Source organism: Anoplolepis gracilipes, chromosome 6 (assembly GCF_047496725.1).
Source record: "Anoplolepis gracilipes chromosome 6, ASM4749672v1, whole genome shotgun sequence".
NCBI lineage: Eukaryota > Metazoa > Arthropoda > Insecta > Hymenoptera > Formicidae > Anoplolepis > Anoplolepis gracilipes.
This window is the reverse complement of record NC_132975.1, coordinates 13,869,109-13,888,428: the sequence shown is the minus strand read 5'-3', so window position 1 is coordinate 13,888,428 and position 19,320 is coordinate 13,869,109. Positions and strand designations below refer to the sequence as shown.

General features: G+C 33.9%; 1 protein-coding gene across 3 annotated transcripts; it reads right to left on the bottom strand.

The window, feature by feature from the left end:
* Nucleotides 1–578: 578 nt before the first annotated feature.
* Nucleotides 579–19,312, bottom strand: Argk1 (Arginine kinase 1). 3 transcript variants are annotated; one of them, XM_072894843.1, is made up of 5 exons: nt 7,389–7,734; nt 5,548–6,263; nt 3,153–3,513; nt 2,633–3,007; nt 579–2,304 (listed from the first exon to the last, which is right to left on the bottom strand). In XM_072894843.1, the coding sequence occupies exons 2-5, from the start codon at nt 5,586–5,588 to the stop codon at nt 1,957–1,959; spliced, it is 1,125 nt and encodes a 374-aa protein (XP_072750944.1). In that variant the 5' UTR covers nt 5,589–6,263; nt 7,389–7,734; the 3' UTR covers nt 579–1,956. The 3 variants fall into 3 exon arrangements, with proteins under 3 accessions (XP_072750944.1, XP_072750945.1, XP_072750946.1); XM_072894844.1 differs by lacking the exons at nt 5,548–6,263; nt 7,389–7,734 and adding an exon at nt 19,179–19,312; XM_072894845.1 differs by lacking the exons at nt 5,548–6,263; nt 7,389–7,734 and adding an exon at nt 4,051–4,178.
* Nucleotides 19,313–19,320: the final 8 nt, after the last annotated feature.

Genomic DNA, 19,320 nt, shown 5'->3' with positions numbered 1-19,320 from the left:
GATAAATAGAAATATGTTATATCTCTATATTTAAAATATTTTTGTTTAAAAAAAGATTTCAGAAATATAAAAATATAAATCTTTGTTCCTAATAAAATTAAAAAATCGCACAAAAAAAATATTTAAAAAATGTGCGTCAATTGCATAGTCTCTTTTCCAATTACACGATATGAATTAAATTCCTTATTTTGTACATCTATTTCTGAAATATAGTTTTTGGCACAAATGTTTTTTATGTTAACAATATATTCTTAAAATAAATATTTTTTAATATAAATTTATGGTTCATAAAAATAGAAAGCCAGACTTTCAAAGATGTTTTTCTATATGTGTTATATATTAAATAAATAAAAAGATAAAAATCCATAATTTTCTTAGTAAATAAAATAATAGATTTTAATTGTAGATTAAATATTTGAATTATAGATTTCAATTTATAAATTTATAGATTATTATAAATTATCACCCAGTGATAATGAATTAAATCTCTCTTTCTAGATTATAACGGATGTTTTCAGGATTTCGTATAAAATAATGAATCAAAATAAGATTGAGAAAAAATAAAATACGCATCGATATACATAATGTGTATGTCTTTTTATTTTCGTGTCTCATTACTTGCATTCTCATCGTACATCTTGTCGAATCGGTTGATAGTACACTGTTTCTATAATATGTCGCAGCATTTACTCGCGTGTGTTTTTAGTGCATGTAATATCCGTCGCCCAGATGTTCTCCTTCTCGACCTCTCACGTGGTAAAAAAGAGAATGAAAAAACATGTTAATGTCACTCCATCATCCGCAGACTAGAAACCGCAGAGCACCGAAAAACAGTACTCTCAAGTCTCGAAGTTCCGTAAAGATCGCAAAACGGACAATTAAAAATCGTCGTCGAAGGAATATTTCTTGAACAGCGACGACCTTCTTCCCTTTCTTTTTCCTTATTATCTTTCGTTTAATAGACAATCACGACGAATTGCGGGGACTAGCACTAGAGCACTACTAAGTGTGTGAAAACGCGCGTGACTATGTGTCATCTGTAACGAATATAATAACGCGATTGCGACAAAGAAAAAAAAGAATGAAACGAGAGAATTGCGAACGGATACGTTGCTTTGAAAATATTTCTCAATTTTTCGAAATTACGTATTAAAAACAAAAAAAAAGGAACAGTTGAACGAAATTAAAATAATGTCAAATATAACGCGCAGAATACGATGCAAGCTGCTCTCTGTAATCTTCTCCTTTTTATAGCACTTTCTTTCGTTTTCTTTAACCAATCTGACATTCTATAAAATTTTCAGTAAATTTATAATAAAAGAAAAACATATATATAATATATAAATAATAGAAAATAATAAGAGTTCAACAAACAAAATAAATTTACTTTTTTTTTTCTTGGAATTTAATTCTCTTGTCAGTGATATATATAAATATAATTATATATATATCATTATCTTAAACTAATTTCTCTTTACTAACTTTATGCTAAAAAAATGTATGCCACAAAAAGGAGTAATATGCATTATTATAGCGCGAGCAACTTACATCATATTAGACAGCGCTAATGAACTGCATCTATAACGTGAGAATTTCTTTCTGAGAATAGATAACAAGAACAAATCTATAAGAATCGGTTTAAGACGATTATCTAATAGCGGCATGGAGCTTTTCCGCTCCTATATATTAATACTATATGATATTAAAGTGCATTGATTATAATATTAATATATATAATATATATATAAAATACAGAGAGAGAAATGGCTAAAGGCCGCAATGGTATTAAATCACCGTCATAAATAATTCTCCAAATTGTTCTCTTTTGTGATTCATTCTCAGAATAAAATTCTTATGTTATAGATACAAATTTTAGCGTAACGTCACGTAGTACAGCGTGGCGTCCGACGGGGGCTACGATGGAGGAGTGTAAACGAATACGAAGGGTAGGTGGATTTAGAGGCTGGCCTCGAGCTTGATGAGCTCGGCGATGCCATCGTTCATCTCCTTCACAGCCTGGTACTCGGTAAGGCCAAGACGGCGCTTGTTGGAGATATCATAGATGCCGCCCTCGGCCTCGGTATGCTCGCCCCGGGTGCCGCGCACCTGTAGATTGTACTTGGCCGCGACCTCTTCAAGCTTTTCTTTGTTCGCCGCGAGTTTCGGCACCTTGATGTGCACCGAAGCGCGCACCGTCGTGCCCAGGTTCGTCGGGCAGAAGGTCAGGAAGCCGAAGCGATCGTTGTGCGAGAACGGCACCCGCTTTTCGATCTCGTTCACTGCCGTCACCAAACGCCGGTATACCTTCGGTGGACATTATTTCCAAATTTTATAATTGTAAATCGTAATTATAACATTGCTATATTGAATTTGACTTGCCTCTTTAGCAAAGAGTAATGATTATTTGATATTGACATTTCAAAATTTAATAAAAAATTATTTATATCATTTTACAGATATTTATATTAATCATAGACACTTTTAAATCTGTTAATTCATTATGTTAATTAAATGATCGATAATTGTGATTAAAATTACACAAGTAAAATGAATAATAAGTATTTACATATTCCAAAAAAAAGACAAAATATCTTTATCCACAATTCAGATTATCGTTTTTAAATAATTTTACCTGTCCGAGATCGCCGCCCATCTGCATCGAAATAATGCGAAGATGATCCTCCTCGTTACACCAGACCAAGAAGGTCTTGGCGTCGTTGTGAAAGATGCCACGTCCAGTGGGCCAGAAACGGCAAGCATTCGCCGCCTGGAGGAAACGGTCGCCCTCCTTGAAGAGGAAGTGATCATCGATCAGCTTCTGTTGCACTTCCTTGCTCATACCAGTGAGCGGGTAAAAAGTACCCTTCAGTTCGCTGGTAAGACCAGACAACGTGCTAGATACTTTCTCTTCCATCTCCTTATACTGGGCCTCGGTCAAGCACGGATTGAATGGATATCCGTCCAAGGAGCGGCCGCATCGCACGCGAGTCGACACGATGTATTCACCCTATAAAGAATAAAACCCCGAGAATTTATTATAAAATTTAAGAATATTAATATATATATATATATATATATAATTTGTTTTTATTTTACATAGATATTTTATACAATATATAATTTAAATAATATATAGCGACGAAAAAACTTACAGTGGGATCGAGATTGCCGAAGGAATCGACATCGCCAAAGTCCTTGGGCGGATGTTTATCCGTCTTCTTGAAGCCTCCGTGATAATCATCGATGATTGGATCAAAAATTTCGGCAAAGACTGTGTACGCTTCGGCATCGGGCGCGTAGATACCAACACCGGAATCATGGTTCTCCAGACCAGATTGGATGACATCCAGGAGAGTGGAGCCGAACGAAGTCTTCCTGGTCTTGAGTTGATCAAAGACCTCCTTCGTCAAGTGTTTCTTCAACAACGACTTGCTATCAGATTCCGCTAACTTGGCATAGCCAGACTCCAGCTTATCCAGAACTGCTGCGTCCACCATGTTGTTGCTCTTTTTACTGTAACAAAACGTTGAACGATCACGTCAGATGTCAAAAAAAGATTCTTATTATAACGAAAATGTATAAAGAAATATAAAATAATAAAATTACGGATTTCGTAATTCAATTGAAGGATTCAAATTAATATAATAATCTTACACAATTCGCTTTTTTTTAACTTGATAAAATTAATTTAAAAAAATTTACTTTTCTCAATATATATATATATCTATACTTAATTTTTTCAATTTTTCAAAGCCTCCTTCAATTGATAATATTATATTTCCCTTTATTTATTGTAGTTTTTTTATAACGTGCAAAACATCGAGATAAAATATAATGTTGTGAATGCATATAAGAGCCAGCCACAGTTGCATCCATATGATGTTATTTAATTATAAGTGCGAAGTATTTTAACATCTGTTGCGTCTCGACCTGGATATATCTGATATAATAATCCGATTAAATCGGCACATAACTTTAGCCTGAATCATCTGATGATGTGATAATCTGTTGATTTTTTTACTTTCACCACAGCGACGCGATATTACTTACACACGTTTCTTATATTTCTTTCAATATCTAATTCACGTGGCTTGTAATTTCCTTGTCGGTGCAGCACGTGTGTCTCATTGCTGGTGCGCGGTGCACTTTATTTGTCTGTCCCTTGAATCTAGGATGCACTGTAATAAATAAGTTAAAAATTTCATAACGCACACAAATAAAACTCTCTCAGTGCAATAGTTCGTTTTTCTTTTTTAAAAATTAATTAAAAATCCGTGTCATTTCATTTTTAAATAAAAACTGTCGATATTAACGATGATTCTATGAACTATTTTTAGACGAGATATCTTGAAAAAGCACGGAGAGTATTCTTAGTCATAAAATAATTATTCTTAAATATTTAACGAAGAAAAATTATTTACATACTTCCAACATATGTTAGAAATGAATATATGAATTGATTCTGAACAAAGCTAGCTCGTGAGAATCGAACGCGAAGTGCATCCTAAGATCAAGGGCCCGAATGAGCCATACGTACATGCCATCGTCGTCGTCGTCGCCGACGACGTTATCGGCGACGTTGTCATCGACTTTATCGTCGACTTCGTCATCGACCTTGTCGTCAACCTTGTCATCGACCTTGTCGTCGACCTTGCCGTCAATCTTGTTAGTCTGTTGGTCGGTTTGTTGGTCGTCCGTCGACTCGCATATACCCAATGACGAGCATACGCCGCCCATTGCTCGTCGAAACGGCAATTTATGCGCCGATCGTCGCGTCGATTCAAACGAGAAGAGACGACGGATAGCTCATGCGAAATCCTTTACGAACGTATGCAGGTCGAGCATATGATGTCGCATTAAACCATCGAGCTACGAGGACGATGTCGCGCAAAAATCCGGAGACGTCGCGCATAAACTGTCGCGAGATCCAGCCTGGTAAGTTTGTTAGAAAATTATGAGAGAGAGAGAGAGAGAGAGAGAGAGAGAGAGACGAGACGAGACGAGACGAGAGCTCAGAAAGAATTGCCGACGCATTGAAGTCCGCGACTTCCGGCTTAGATTTTTATTAAGATTATTCCTATAAACGTTTTATATATATAAACATATAAAATTACATTACAATTACATTAAAATTAATTCTTCTATTTTATTATTAATAATATTAATATATTTTCTCTTATTAGTAAATCACGCTAATATATATATTTTTCAATATCAATTAGATTCTTGTTAAAATGTTCATAAAATTATCATGAAAAATACAATTAATAAACTTAATAGGTTTAATATATTATCAATAATAAGTTTAAATATTTTATTTTTTTTTTTTTATATATTAAGATTATGTATTTGTTATATTAAAATACTCTAATACAATTAAAATATTGCTTAAAATTGTCACGTTTTAATAATAAAAACCGAGAAGATGAGAAAAAGTAACAGTAATGAAACAAGAGCAGGGGGAGAGTTTGGGAGGAGGGGGATGATCCGAAAGAGAAAGATAAACTTATTATTCATCACGCTGAAGATTTTCTCACGGATACGTACTCGTCGCTCGACGTGGTATCCTTCGAAGTACATCCGCCCATGTCGCTGCGATGACGAGGAGACTTGGACGACAAAGACGACGCCCCTAACGAGCGAGAGATGAAGGAAGAGGAAAAGAGAGATACAGAGAGAAAAAGAGTATAAATGATCGCACAGGAGAATTGAAAAAGTTTCCCTCTAATGTTTAACCGTTCTTAAAAGGCGCAAGAAAATCAGTCTTTCATCGGTATTTCGGCTTCCACACGCGACGACGAAGCGGACCGGCGTTAGTTAAGTGCGCGTTTCCGGTGCTTGAAACGACAACGCACACGAGACAGAGACAGAGAAAGAGAGAAAGAGAGAAACGCGGGTGTGGACGGAGAATCGTTGTGATGAGTCCTCGTGAACGATAAATCCTTTCCGTCCGTTTCCCCTCGTTTTGCGGTCACGGAACTGCACACACTTTCTTTCCTTCTTCGTGGTCGCGAAGAGCGAATCCTGATGAATCCTGACGAGTCCTCGGTCCGGGGACGCTCGCGGTAGGTCGAGGGTCAAGGGTCGCGGCCGGGAGACCTTCCTCTCGTATTTACTGCCTATGCGTTTCGGCCCTCCTCTCCCTCTCGTGTACCACTACTACTGCTGCTGCTGCCTGTTTGGTCCTTCCGGTTGCTGCTACTGAACGTTACTGTCCTTCCGGCTCCCGCGTGGCTCTGCTCTTCTCCGAGCGAAATGTTCTACTAATGTGTGAGGTGATGGTGCTCGCGTTAATTATCCGCGTGAACTCTTATCTGTCGCGTTACAGGCGACACGTTCGCACACCGGCTGACTATTTTCCGATTCGCGATTTTCCACGATTATAGAGAGGAGATTCTTAAATCTTTTAAGCACTTTAGATCTTGAAAGAAGCAAAGATTTTATAGATTTTAATTTTTTTAAATTTACAAGATTTATCAGAATTTTATGAGAAAATTCTTTACATACAAGAAGATAAAAGAAAATATATGATCTTTATTAATATTTTATTATATGCGAGATGTTAAAAATTAACTTACGATAGCTTACCGATAAATAAAAAAAAATTTAGTTTGGTATTTTAATAATAATTAAAAAAATTAAAAAATAATTTATCTAAATAAAAGTTGAGAAAACTAGAGACTATACGATAAAAGTCAAAAACCGTTCCATAAATTTTTAAATATCATTATTTATGCAATATTAGATAATAAAAATTAAATGCGATTACTGAATATAAATGAAATAATTGAATAATTAGTTAATAATATATAAAAGAAAATTACTAATTATTACAAAATTATTACAAAAAGGTTTAAAAATGGCTAATTATTATATTAAGAAATTATAAAAAAATAATTATATAAGCATTCTCAAGCCATAATTTTGTCGGGGAATGTAATCATCAATAAACTGATGCTTATTATATTAGCCGTTGTAATTTAAACACGTATAATTGCACACTTGAAACGTGACAAGAGAGACGTTTCACTGAGAGCCGGCTAACATATCAAGTCTCACGCACTCTTTGTCTAATAATTCCAACAGATTTAATGTCTCATTCTAACTTCAAGGAGGGGATGATATGCCGAAACTATGACATGTACAATTTACAGAAAAAAAGTTAATAAATAAATTAAGCTATCACTTCACTAATCTCACTCTCTAGACATTTCTTAGGAAAGCGGCACAAACGTCAAAATCTCGTCATTTTTGACAGATGAATAGATAAGGAAAGCCACGAGGAAAATCTCAGCCGGCGAGAATGAAAGGTCGAGGCCTTGTCTCGCGTTCGGGAGGCGAACGCGACACCGGGTGTCGGAAGCGAAACGAAACGGAAGCACCACCACCTCACGCTAATTCCTCGATGAATCACGTCACGTTCCCAGCTTCTTCCTTTCTCTCCTCGTTTCCGATTTTCGCCGGGCGCGCCCTTCGATCAAAAGCTCTTGTCACGGACGCGTATATAAAATATATGTATGTGTGTGTATATATATATATATAATATACATACACACACGTGTGGTGTATGTGTGTGCGCGCGCGCGTGTATATATGTCGCGGTTAGTGGTAATTAGTGTGTGCGTGTCTGCCGACTAACTAATTTGTGCGGATATATATATCGAACTTTCCTTGAACGGTGACGAGAATTTTGGTTAGGTGTATGGTGTGATGTGAACACTACAGTCTCTACGCTATCACTAAGCAGGAGACATTCTGCGTGCTGCGATCTGTCTCTCTCTTTCTCTCTCGCTCTCTCTTCCACCGGCACGTTATCTCCGTCTCTCGCACGCCCGGCACGCGTCTCGCTCGCTTGCTCCTTCGTGTTCCCGAGCTCCCTACCCTGTTCAGGGTGGGGCACGTCGTCCGTCCAGAAGGATACCCGGTCGATAGCACGCACCTACACCCACCACACCGCACTGGTGGTAGCCGAGCGGGGAAACCCGCTCACGCACGCGTGTGCGTGCATGCGTGCATGCGCGTGTGGCCCGCCGGTGCGTTTTCGCTCTCGCGATTTTCGGACCTCGAATTTCCGCCCCCGCCGTCTCTCATTTCGTAATTAAATGTGTATATTGCGATATTAAGTGAATAAAATGGGAACAATTATGATGATGGAAAAAAATATATTACAAATAATATTGTACTAATTGTAATATATTATACCGCGAAAAAGAGACTATAGAATTCAAGAGACCTTGTGACTTCCGTCAAGCACATCTCTCGCACGTGGTTAGTCAGTCTGTCACGAAATCATGACTGATTAACTACGAGTGCACGAGACGTGTTTGACATTTTTAATTTCCGAAAAATACAATGTCTAGCAGACGTGATTTTAACATGAGAGACACGTGACCGCGAATTAGATACGCAAAAGATTAAAATTTTTTAAATAAATTGTGCAATTTAACGAAATTCTTCCCCATCCTCAAGAACAACTTAACAAACATCGCAAAGCAATGTGGATGTCCAACTTTTTATCATTCTTACACGATTTGACGATAGTCAGACATTACATGATAGAGAGAGGAAAAGGGAAAAATTGATTTAAAATCCCACATGTGCGATTTGAAAAAATGCAAGAATTCAAATATTTTTAATTTTTATCGAGTTTTAGTATTAACAAATTGCTACTTCATATGTAATAAAATACCTTGAAATAATTAAATTTCGAAACAGCAAATTGACAATAATCGAAATAATTAACGATAATAACTGTCTGTAATAAATACTGTCAAAATCACATTTTGAAGAAATAGATTCGAATCCGCACGAGGTATCCTCGTCTCGTTACTAAAGAAAGCCTAGCATCGAATTAGAGCGGCAAAATGTCAATGGCCGGTATTTCGGCGATTTAAACACGATTTACTCGGGCGCGACGAAGTCGCGAGAGGATATTAACGCGGCTGCTGCAATCGCATTCGTATTCGTAAAATCGATAGCATCGCTAGTGTGGAAGCCCACCCTCGGTGAATGATGTAACTTGAGAACCCTCGATAGCGTCAACAATCTCAACATAACAAAAAATTTAATTCTACAATTTTTCACAATTAATAAATCAAATTAATAATTCTATATTAATATAATATACAATTTCATATTATTTAGACATTCTGAATTTTCAGATTCCGCAAATTTCACACTTATATTTCACGGATATGCGCGTTTTCAAGTTTGAGAGATTATTATGTAATTATACGCAAATATATATTATAGTATATAAAAATCAACCTCGCCAAATGTTTGCCTAATTTAGATTCAAGTCTTTATATAATACGAGATATTGCTGAAGTGTGGTGGGTGGTAAAATGGCCGATTATACCGACCGGATGGACGACGATGGAGGTGTGACACATCGTAAGATGTCATTTCATCCAATCAGCTGTGCATACGCCGGTATATGGAACCTTTTATGCTCGCTCAAATACGGAACGACGTTTTTACTAATCATAAATTTTCCCGTTATCACTATGTACGTTTGTAGTATTATATTATGTTATGTACAACAACTTCGCTATATTGCCGTTTAATCATAAATTCTATAAAAGTAACTTGTTATTTTAATCACCGCTCAAAAATAAAATTCAAGCTGACAATTTAAACTTTTACTTGTTTAACACAAAGAAATCTACAAATACAAAATAAAATAAAGAAAAAAAAGAGAAAATAGTATGTGTAAAGGTCAGTTGCATTTAAGCAGAAAATATCACGTCTAAACTGTAAATTTTACAATATTTATATTATTTTAATAACAAATAAATTTATAGATGGATATATTATTCAATTTTATAAAAAAACCTATGTATATAAAATTTTCATAATTATACAAGAATGATGTGTCAGTTATTTAAAATATTTAGCGCTAAAGACATGATTTGATCGGACCACGCTAAAATAACGAGTTAATCCTCCGTCTATCCGTTTGTACAAACGTGTTAGTCTTTAGAATTATCATCGTTAATGTAGCTGGAAGAGAGAGGCGGCGATTCAAAAGACTCGTTACATCACCTCGCGTCTACCACTTCACTGCCTGCCTCTTCAAACTTCGAAGTACTCGTTCAAAAGATTCGTAGGGAGTATGAAAGGGCGACTAAAGTGTCGTCGGTGCAAAGAAAGTAAACCATGATGCTTACTTAACGTGACATGCAATCCTCTTCTGTCAAATATATACGACGTTATTACAAGATTTTCAGACTTAGAAGATTATCGTAACTTTGTAATATGAATAAATTAATGCATTATTTAATATTGTATTAACGTGTATAAAATTAATGTATTGTTACCCGTTAATTAGTTTAAAAAAATATATACTTATCCGTTTATATGCAAATAATTTCTTATATAAATTACGAATTACAAATTGGAAAAAAAAAACAAGGACTTTTTTCTTTTATCTTTAGAGAGAAATGATATAACTTGTGCAGAGGCTCGATAAGTAATTGCAATCTCGAATTTTTAGATCATATTTCGCGAAAACATATACACACACGCGCGCGTTCAAGCGCGATAAAATTATCGCGACACCAGGTATTCGATAGCAGGAGCGATAACATTTCGTAAGTGCATCTTTGAACGAACCAAGATAATGACGATGAACCTTTGTCAAGTCGGTAAACAACAATCCCGTCTTATTTTAATCACACTTTTATCGTAATTTTGCGACTTACGTAATGATTTATTTCATCTCACTAAAGTGGAAAGTCAATATTTGAACCGTATGGAACAACGATGAGGCTGCAATTAGCCATCATATCGTTGCAGTGTTTTATTTTTATCATATAATTACCTTTTGTAAATAATCAGACAAATTTTCGTGCCAAGATAAGAGCTCTAGATAAAATTTGTTAGGAATATTCCAAGGTTTTCGTCATTTTTAAATTACATTGTAAATATTAATATCTCTTTTCAATTAAATTGTGATATCAATGTAAAATATATATCAATGTTCTTAAGTTTTTAAATGTAATATTATATAATAAAATACAATCAAAATATTCTGTCAAATAAATATTAATATACGTATATACATTTATCATAAAAAATAAATAATTAGAATACAAATAGCTTGTTTTTGTAATCTCATTGTCAGTTTGTAAAGAACTCGAACAACTTTTTTATCAACTTTTCTTTTTCGCTCGCTGATATTACATGTTATTAAATTTCAAGCAAGTAAAAAAGCAACGTAATCAATAATCGAAGATTACTTCTCCATTGCAACGATAAGAAGATTGATAAAATTTATGATGGCGACATTGCATTTAAATTTGAAACTGACGAGAAAACTGTTACACACAATTAGCTGCAGTTACATATTTATGCGAGATACAAATCTCGCAAGGCTGGTTGATGTTTGCTCGAAATATTAAAAAAATATAACGTCACAATGATGATTCGTAATATCAATGTGTAGGCTTTTACCGTAATATTCATTGTAAAAAGCCTAATGTTTAAGTATCAAACATATCAATTACGTTACATAACAATAACGCACACATTTAAACAATATTTCTCGACATAAAAATATTTTCAACACACACATTTAAGAATTGTCTCAATTTATTTCCTATAAATTCGTTATTGTGTGCGTGGCAATTATGTGCTTAATAATTTAAGACTATCTTTAATAATATTTTCTACTCGCGAAATTATTATTTAATATTCTCTAATTTAATTCTCTAATATTTTCTGTATGTATAAGAAATTACATGTTTTTCATCTTTAAAATTTCTTAGCAGGGAAAGACTATTCCGCTTCTCTATCAGTGACTATTATATAATATGTTCGCGCATAACGTGTGACGATGACGAGTACAGTCACCGGATGCGAGCGTTTCAGGGCAGTTCCGTTTAATTCCGTGAAGGAATAGAGCTGAATTATTGCAGATCCCGAACGAGCGTACGTTGTTCATACTTCCGCGATAATCACAAATCTCCGTGTACGACACCGTAAAATTACATCGGCCGAACGTGCGAGTTAACGCGCCATTTACGACAACTCCAACTCTACTTTGCATAATCCTTCCACTTGAGCTTAGCATTCATTTGAGAATATAATTATGGTAAATAAATAGAGAGTAAACGAATAAAGGTAAAGAAAGAGAATATAATTTTTTAAAACATTCATGGATATAACTCTCGCGAACAATCCCCATTAATACTTCTCTTAAATTAATGCTAATTACTCGTCTAATCCACCGTGTGTAGACTCATAAATTTTTTCAACTTGATATTTGATACTTGTCGAGCATTCGAAAATTGCAAAAATCCCGCGTAAAAACGAATGTAAGTTAATTTTTTTTTTTTTTTTTTTTTTTTTTTTTTTTTTTTTTTACGTCAAGTAAATAGATTTCAAATAAATACAATGTATCTTTTTACGAGGGTTAAAATTTATTTTTAAACGATCTAGGAGGAAAAAGCTATGAAGCTATTGTTCTCGCGTGGCTTGTTCTTATTTTTAGAACTTCACCTACACGAGATTACGTTCGCAAGAGTTCGTTGCGCAATGGCACTTTACGAACGGAAGAATCTCATCTCTCTTCCATCGCAAAAAGAGAAGATAAATCGCTGTTTCGAAAGGAGAAGAATGGGAAATGCGCCCCCGTCGCGCTGACGATTATGCGCGCGCGAGCGAAAAATTAATTGCGCGATCAATACGAGAAAAGCCTAAGGGCGATTGCGACGTCGCTCTAATCACGGTTAACTCGATTTTCCTCCCCCCGTCGTCTCTACAGGGTGTCCATGACCCCAGATACAGCTCTTTCCGTTTTTATCGAACTCACAATCGAATATCTCTCACTCGTGAAAATTCATCGTAAAATATTTATACTCCACTGTAAATGTGAATAAAATTTGCATTTTAATTTTAAATTCTCAAATAAATCGATTATTTAAAATAAATATAAAAATCTCAAATCGATAAAAATATCTCGCAAGACGGAAAAATATTTAATTAAAAATCATTGATAATTTAAATATATTTTTTAATAAATTTTTAAGTTTAGAAAAATGGCTCCTCAGCGGATTGCAACCCGCGATTAACGTAAGCCCGTTTTCGGGCAGGGGAGGAAATTTCTCCCGGGAAACTCGGATCCTGCGAGAAATGCATCTATTGATCCATGCACCTCGCGCAAGCGGCTCTCTGCAACATCGCGCTATCTATCGACGACTTGTCACAGTTCGAGGGAGGCCTACAACTCGTTTGGTAAATGCTCTATATCCCGTCGATAATCGATAAATTCGTACAAATATTTATAATTTTTATTTATTTTTTATATGTGAATAAAAAAATAAATTTTAAAAAATGTGTGTCCCTTATCGACAAAATCTTTTAAAAGAAAAACAAATGCAGCGAAAAATACAATTTTGACAACAGAATTTCTTACTGTTTATTGTGAAAAGTTTACTTATTTATTTATTGTAAAAATTCTTACTGTTTATTGTAACAGATTAACTCAAACTATAAATTGTTATAAACTCAAAATGAACAATGTTACAATAATTTCAAGCTATGGTGTTTTTACAATTAAAAAAATATTTAAAATACCGTTAAAAACCATACTGAATTCAGTTGTACTTTATTTTTGAGAAATAATGTTCTTTTTTTAAACTTTATTAAATCTCGTTTCATACTTTAAATATAAGCTGTTTTTTGCTTTGAAAAGCTTGTTGAATATATTTGCACGATTTAATATTTAATGACGATCTGAAGAAAACTGTTGGCAGACATGATGTTATTATTATGTAATATGGAAACCTAGCACTCTAAAATCGGCATATACATGTAGTTATATATTGAGATCGTAAACAACACAGGCTTCTGCTGGCCACGCACAAACCAATTTATTTCTGGACAGACGTATCTCTCTGGTTAGAGATCGTGTTCGCTGCACTTGAATGAAATCTATTCTATTTTTCGAATCTCGTGACATTGCAATTATATAAATTTTGCCAACAATTACGCTTCAAAGAATGTAAAAATTTATATTAAAAATTTTGTCGATGAAAATTGTTTTTAATAATAAAATATAATTTTATTCAATTAAAGTTTTCATGTAATTTCTTTCAAGTTTAAAGCTCAATCATCACATGATGAATCAACATTAAATTATTGAACATTTAGATTTCAGACTTTACTATAACTGTAAAGGTAAGGCCAAGGTTACAACTTGTGTGCAAAGCTAAAAACGAAATAAATCGTTATAAATTATTCGGAAGCTTTATAGTCCAGTAATTTCGCATAATTGCAAATTCCAAGACACGTCTCATTCATCCGGCTAGGTGGTATTTTTATCATTAATATCAAAGCGTATAAAAAAAAAAATAAATAGTTAATAAAATTAATAAATTTACTAATTTTTTAATTAATTACTATTCGATATTATTCCACTTAAATAACACAGAATTAATTACATTAAGAAAATATGAAAGAATGCATACGTGTATAATCTACAATAATTATTTATAAATTCTATTAATTACTGAATCTACATATGTCTACATTTTTTATATCATTTAATTCAATGTTAATAGTCATATAAACAATTAAATAATTTGATATTTTATAGAAATAATACATTTTATCATATTAAAATTTTATTTTTCAAAATCCATTTGTCTCTTTTACACAATTTGTTTCTTTTTTTCATCATAAACATCACATTGTAATAATTAATCATTATTTCTGCAAATGGAAAGGTATGTTTAATTTATTATATCAAGTTATATCAATATTAAATCTCTTTTTGCAATGCAAAAATGATATTTCTGAATTCTGCAGGTGAGTTGTAATTGCCGATCTGACCTGTTGATATATGTCGTATGTGAGTAACTAATAATAACATGACATCCATCACGCTTAATTTTACGAACCGAAATTATCACCATAATTCTAACGACAGGTGTTTGCCCTTATCGTGTACGTCAACTACAAGATATGAAAAAAAATTTGCAAAATTATCTCGAGACAGATAAACGTAATAAACTTATGTAACATAATTATATTTATATCTTCTTATGTAAATTATAAATAAACGTAGCAATAATTTCAAAGTATAGGTTTCACAAATTTGACAGATTCTAAGTCGATAAGTAATTACCTTTACATATTTAACATTTGTACATAATTAAAAAATAATTATATATTTTAATAAGTAACAAAATTTCAAAAAAAAAAAAAAAATAAATAAAATAAAAAACATGATAATATAACAAAAATTACAACATGAAAAACATTCTTGTAATTATTTGATAAGCTAAATCTTTTAGAAAAAAAGAGAGAAAGAGAACGATTTATATCTAACTTCTAGAATTATACCGATCAAGGTCGAAAAATTAAAAATAAAACCTTCAAAGCATGTTATCATAGTTATTATTACAGATTATTATCATGTGCATGATATGCACATATATCGCACATCGATAATATCTATAATCTGTAATAGCGAGCTTTAATTGCGATTATTGGTCACAAACAGCATACGGAATATACCTATACTAATTAGCCCATAATTAAATTGACGGCTAAATTAAATTTAAAGATGGGGAAAACATATATCAATTTCAACTAAAGCGTGCTCACGAGAGATTTTTACGCTTCTCGCTAATTGTAAGCACGTCAGCATGTCAGGCCTGTCAGGTATAAGCGTCAGTAATACATGAGTAGGAGGCAAACCACATCTGGCCTTAAAGAATCGAGAAACACGTCACTCGATAATGATGCGCTTGCCTGCGACTCAGCTTAACACACGTGGCATGTGCAGGAAGTACAGAAATGTTACAAATATATTACACACAAAAAATAGAATAATGTAAAATGTAATATGCCTTACTATATCATTAATAAAAAAAATAAATAAAACAAAAATATTAATAAATAAAATAATAAATATCGAATATAAACTTATCTAATACTAATCACTATTCAAATGTACAATATTTTAAATTAGATACAACTTGTCATTTACAAATGACAAAAATTGTTTTATTATTCTTCTTTACCGTTATTTTCAAGTATATTATTTCAGCAACAAAGCATCGTATTATTAAACCAAATAGATGTTCACAATAGAGTTTCGTATACCACGCTGTATATATCTCGTCTAGAATTACTTGAAAGAACGTGGCCGATCAATGAGAAAAAATCGATCCATCGCGAATGGTTGCTTCGTAGGCCATATATGTATATATTCTCGCTTTTCAATTACTATTATTCAAATATATATGCGACATTTACATTTAATAAATTTTTCTTTTGTCTATAATTTTTTTTTACTTAAATTATAAGATTTTTGTAATTAAACTATATTTTTAAATATAAAATTAAAACCTCCCCAGGGTTTATATAGTTTTTTGTATATTCTTAGTTGATATATAAAAAAAATAGAAAAAAAAAAAAAAAAACATCCTGTATAAAACAGTTTGAGGTTTGTCATGTATGCGAACATCTGGGGGCTTACATAATCCCTCCCTCTCCCTTCTCTACCCACCCGGTCGTTTGTGCACGGATCTATACATGGACGGCTGATCTGTCAATGTACTTTCAAGCGGAAATTCACCTAACGCATACACACCTAACAATTTGCATGTTCGATCAGCGTGCCGAATGATTTCGATCGACATCAAACAACGAGAGACGATATCGATCATCGGCCGGAAGTGGGAGGCGCTGATTGGAAATATATTTTCGAGAGGAACGAAGCGTATAATAAGACCCTGAATTACTGAATCAACATTTCTTCCAATATTAAAAAAAAATTTTGTCCCTCAAAAATGTTATGTCCCTCAAAAATTTTATATATATATATATATATCATTGTAATTATATAATACTATATATAAAATATAATAATTATATGTGCTATGTATAATTAATTAAAGAATTTTTTAACATTTTGACATTTTATAATTTTAACGTATCAATATACTTTGAATAATAATTTTAATGTCGTAAAATATATCAAGTGTCAGAATTTCGTAAACATCTGACGCAACGTCCTGCATAGTTCATTAAAAGAGACTACAAACTGCCATCGTATAAATGTTTGCGCGTAGCATTATGCGGTCAGGACGCTAATTCATAATATTAGCCATGATGGATCATCGGCGAGCCAGTCGAGTTAACTCAACCAGCGTCGCGTCGCAAGCCGCTTCGCTTTCAACTAAAATTGCAGACGCATATCCCGTAGCCCTAAATAAAAATTTACCACCAAATATATCACAAAAATAATTAACATACCAAGAAAAATAAATAATGTATGATAATTAAATATGCATAATTTGTTCAGAGTAATAAAATTGTGCAAAAAATATATTTCTTTATGTAAAACGTATTTAATCAAAAGTGTTGAGAGCGTGATGGGAAATTAGCGGAAATTATAACGGAGATTTCGTTGTCACGTGAGAAAATAAACTTTGCGCAGTCTTGGATCATTATTATGATTTCAAATGTGACGACAATAATGTTACAGACTTATCATCGTCGTTAATCGTTTCGCATGTCTAAATTTCATGATCGACATTTCTCAGAATCCCGCTTGTGACAAACTACGCTGAGAGTTCAGTCAGCGCGCAATGACATAAGACACGCTATAACATCGTCATCGATCGTCGAGAAACAAACGCATTCGCGATCGCTTGACGGGGCGTTTCCTGATTCACTGAAACACGTTACGCAATTCATCGGATTTTGAAGTAACCCTATCAGAGAAATGTGACTGACTGTAGCATATCGAGTTTCAGCGCGAGACTCTGTATACGAGATAGCCTAGAGTTATCATGCTGTATTTATAAATTTTTGGTCAATATTTGAGTAAATATTTTTCTCAGATATAAATAAGAAGATTACAAGTAAAATAAAACGAAGAAATCTCGCTGTTTTTCGACAAAATGTAAAGATATTAATAGAATTGTTTTATCATTAATTTTATGAATTCTATCTTTCAATAAAATATCTTACAAATTAATTACAATATCCAGAATATTAATTTTGGTAAAATTTAAGTAAAACAATTACAAGAATTAAATTTTTCTTGTAAAAAAAATTAACTGCAAGTTGAACGAATAATTATATAGACAATTGACAATGATTCTGGGACACCCTATATATACTCTCGAGATAGCGTTCGAATAAATTGAGCTTCATTATACCGTCGTCCGCGAGGTTTCCTCTCCATAAAATACAATATATTAATATTTCTTGATTAGTAAAGCAAATGTAGAGTAAAAATTAGCCTTGTAATATTCTTAAAATATTTTATTCTTATTGATAGAAAACAAAGCTTTGGTCAATGTACAAAAATAAAGATCAATTTAAACGACAATTTTCGAGTGTTTCAGGGGGGACGACGCAGCGGTAGTTATCGTTTTATCGATTGTCATCCTTATTCCATTACGTAAACGCCTTTACTCCCGAAATTCATCTCGAGTTGGTGTCACCAAGCGACAACTACAAGCGGATCGATTTCAACGCGATAGAAACTTCATAATGGCGATATCTTGGAAGCGAGTTAACATCGGTACTATTTCGGCGAGTCCAATTTTCAATGTCACGGACATTGCGAAAAATTGTCTCTCCGATCCCGTCGCGTTTCACCATCAAATCAAGAAAAATTGCTATCGCTTTACATTGTCAATGGTACAAGCACGAAAAATGCCGGTTTCGACTTGGCTATCTCTCAAAGCAATTTCTCAAATAACCTCGGCATCCTAACCCAAAAGAATGCTCGTCACGATTCAACGAGCGGAACCTACCTGCCTAACGGAACCGACGCTAAAAACGCCGGTAGAACCGGTATGGTGTACCCATATATGAAACAATATCCTTTCTTGCCGCTCGTCCGCCTGCGAGCAGGAAGGGATTCATCGCGCGATATCCGAGCTAGTATGAAAAATCTCATACTACAGAATTGTTCAAGGAAATTCAATTGGTTTATCATAGTCGAATTACGATAAACCTAACCAACAGCTAAGAAAGAATTCACAGCCAACAAGTCACGGAGGATCGAAGGTTAACCAATATCTTAAGCGAGAGACAAACTCGGATCTACGGAGATCCACGAGTTTCCAAGCATCCGAATTAAGGACGATGTAACGTAATCCGGCGATCGGGTATAGCTCGAGATAAAATCAGAGATGTCTGTGACTCACCTTGACGATGCACGAGCGAAGACAACGAGAGATCGGAGGGCGATCGGGAGGCGCACTTTTGATCTGCGGACGACACACGTACGGTGCGCGAGTCGGCGACGAAGTGGCGCGGTGTAACACGAAGCGGAATCCGCTCGCCGCC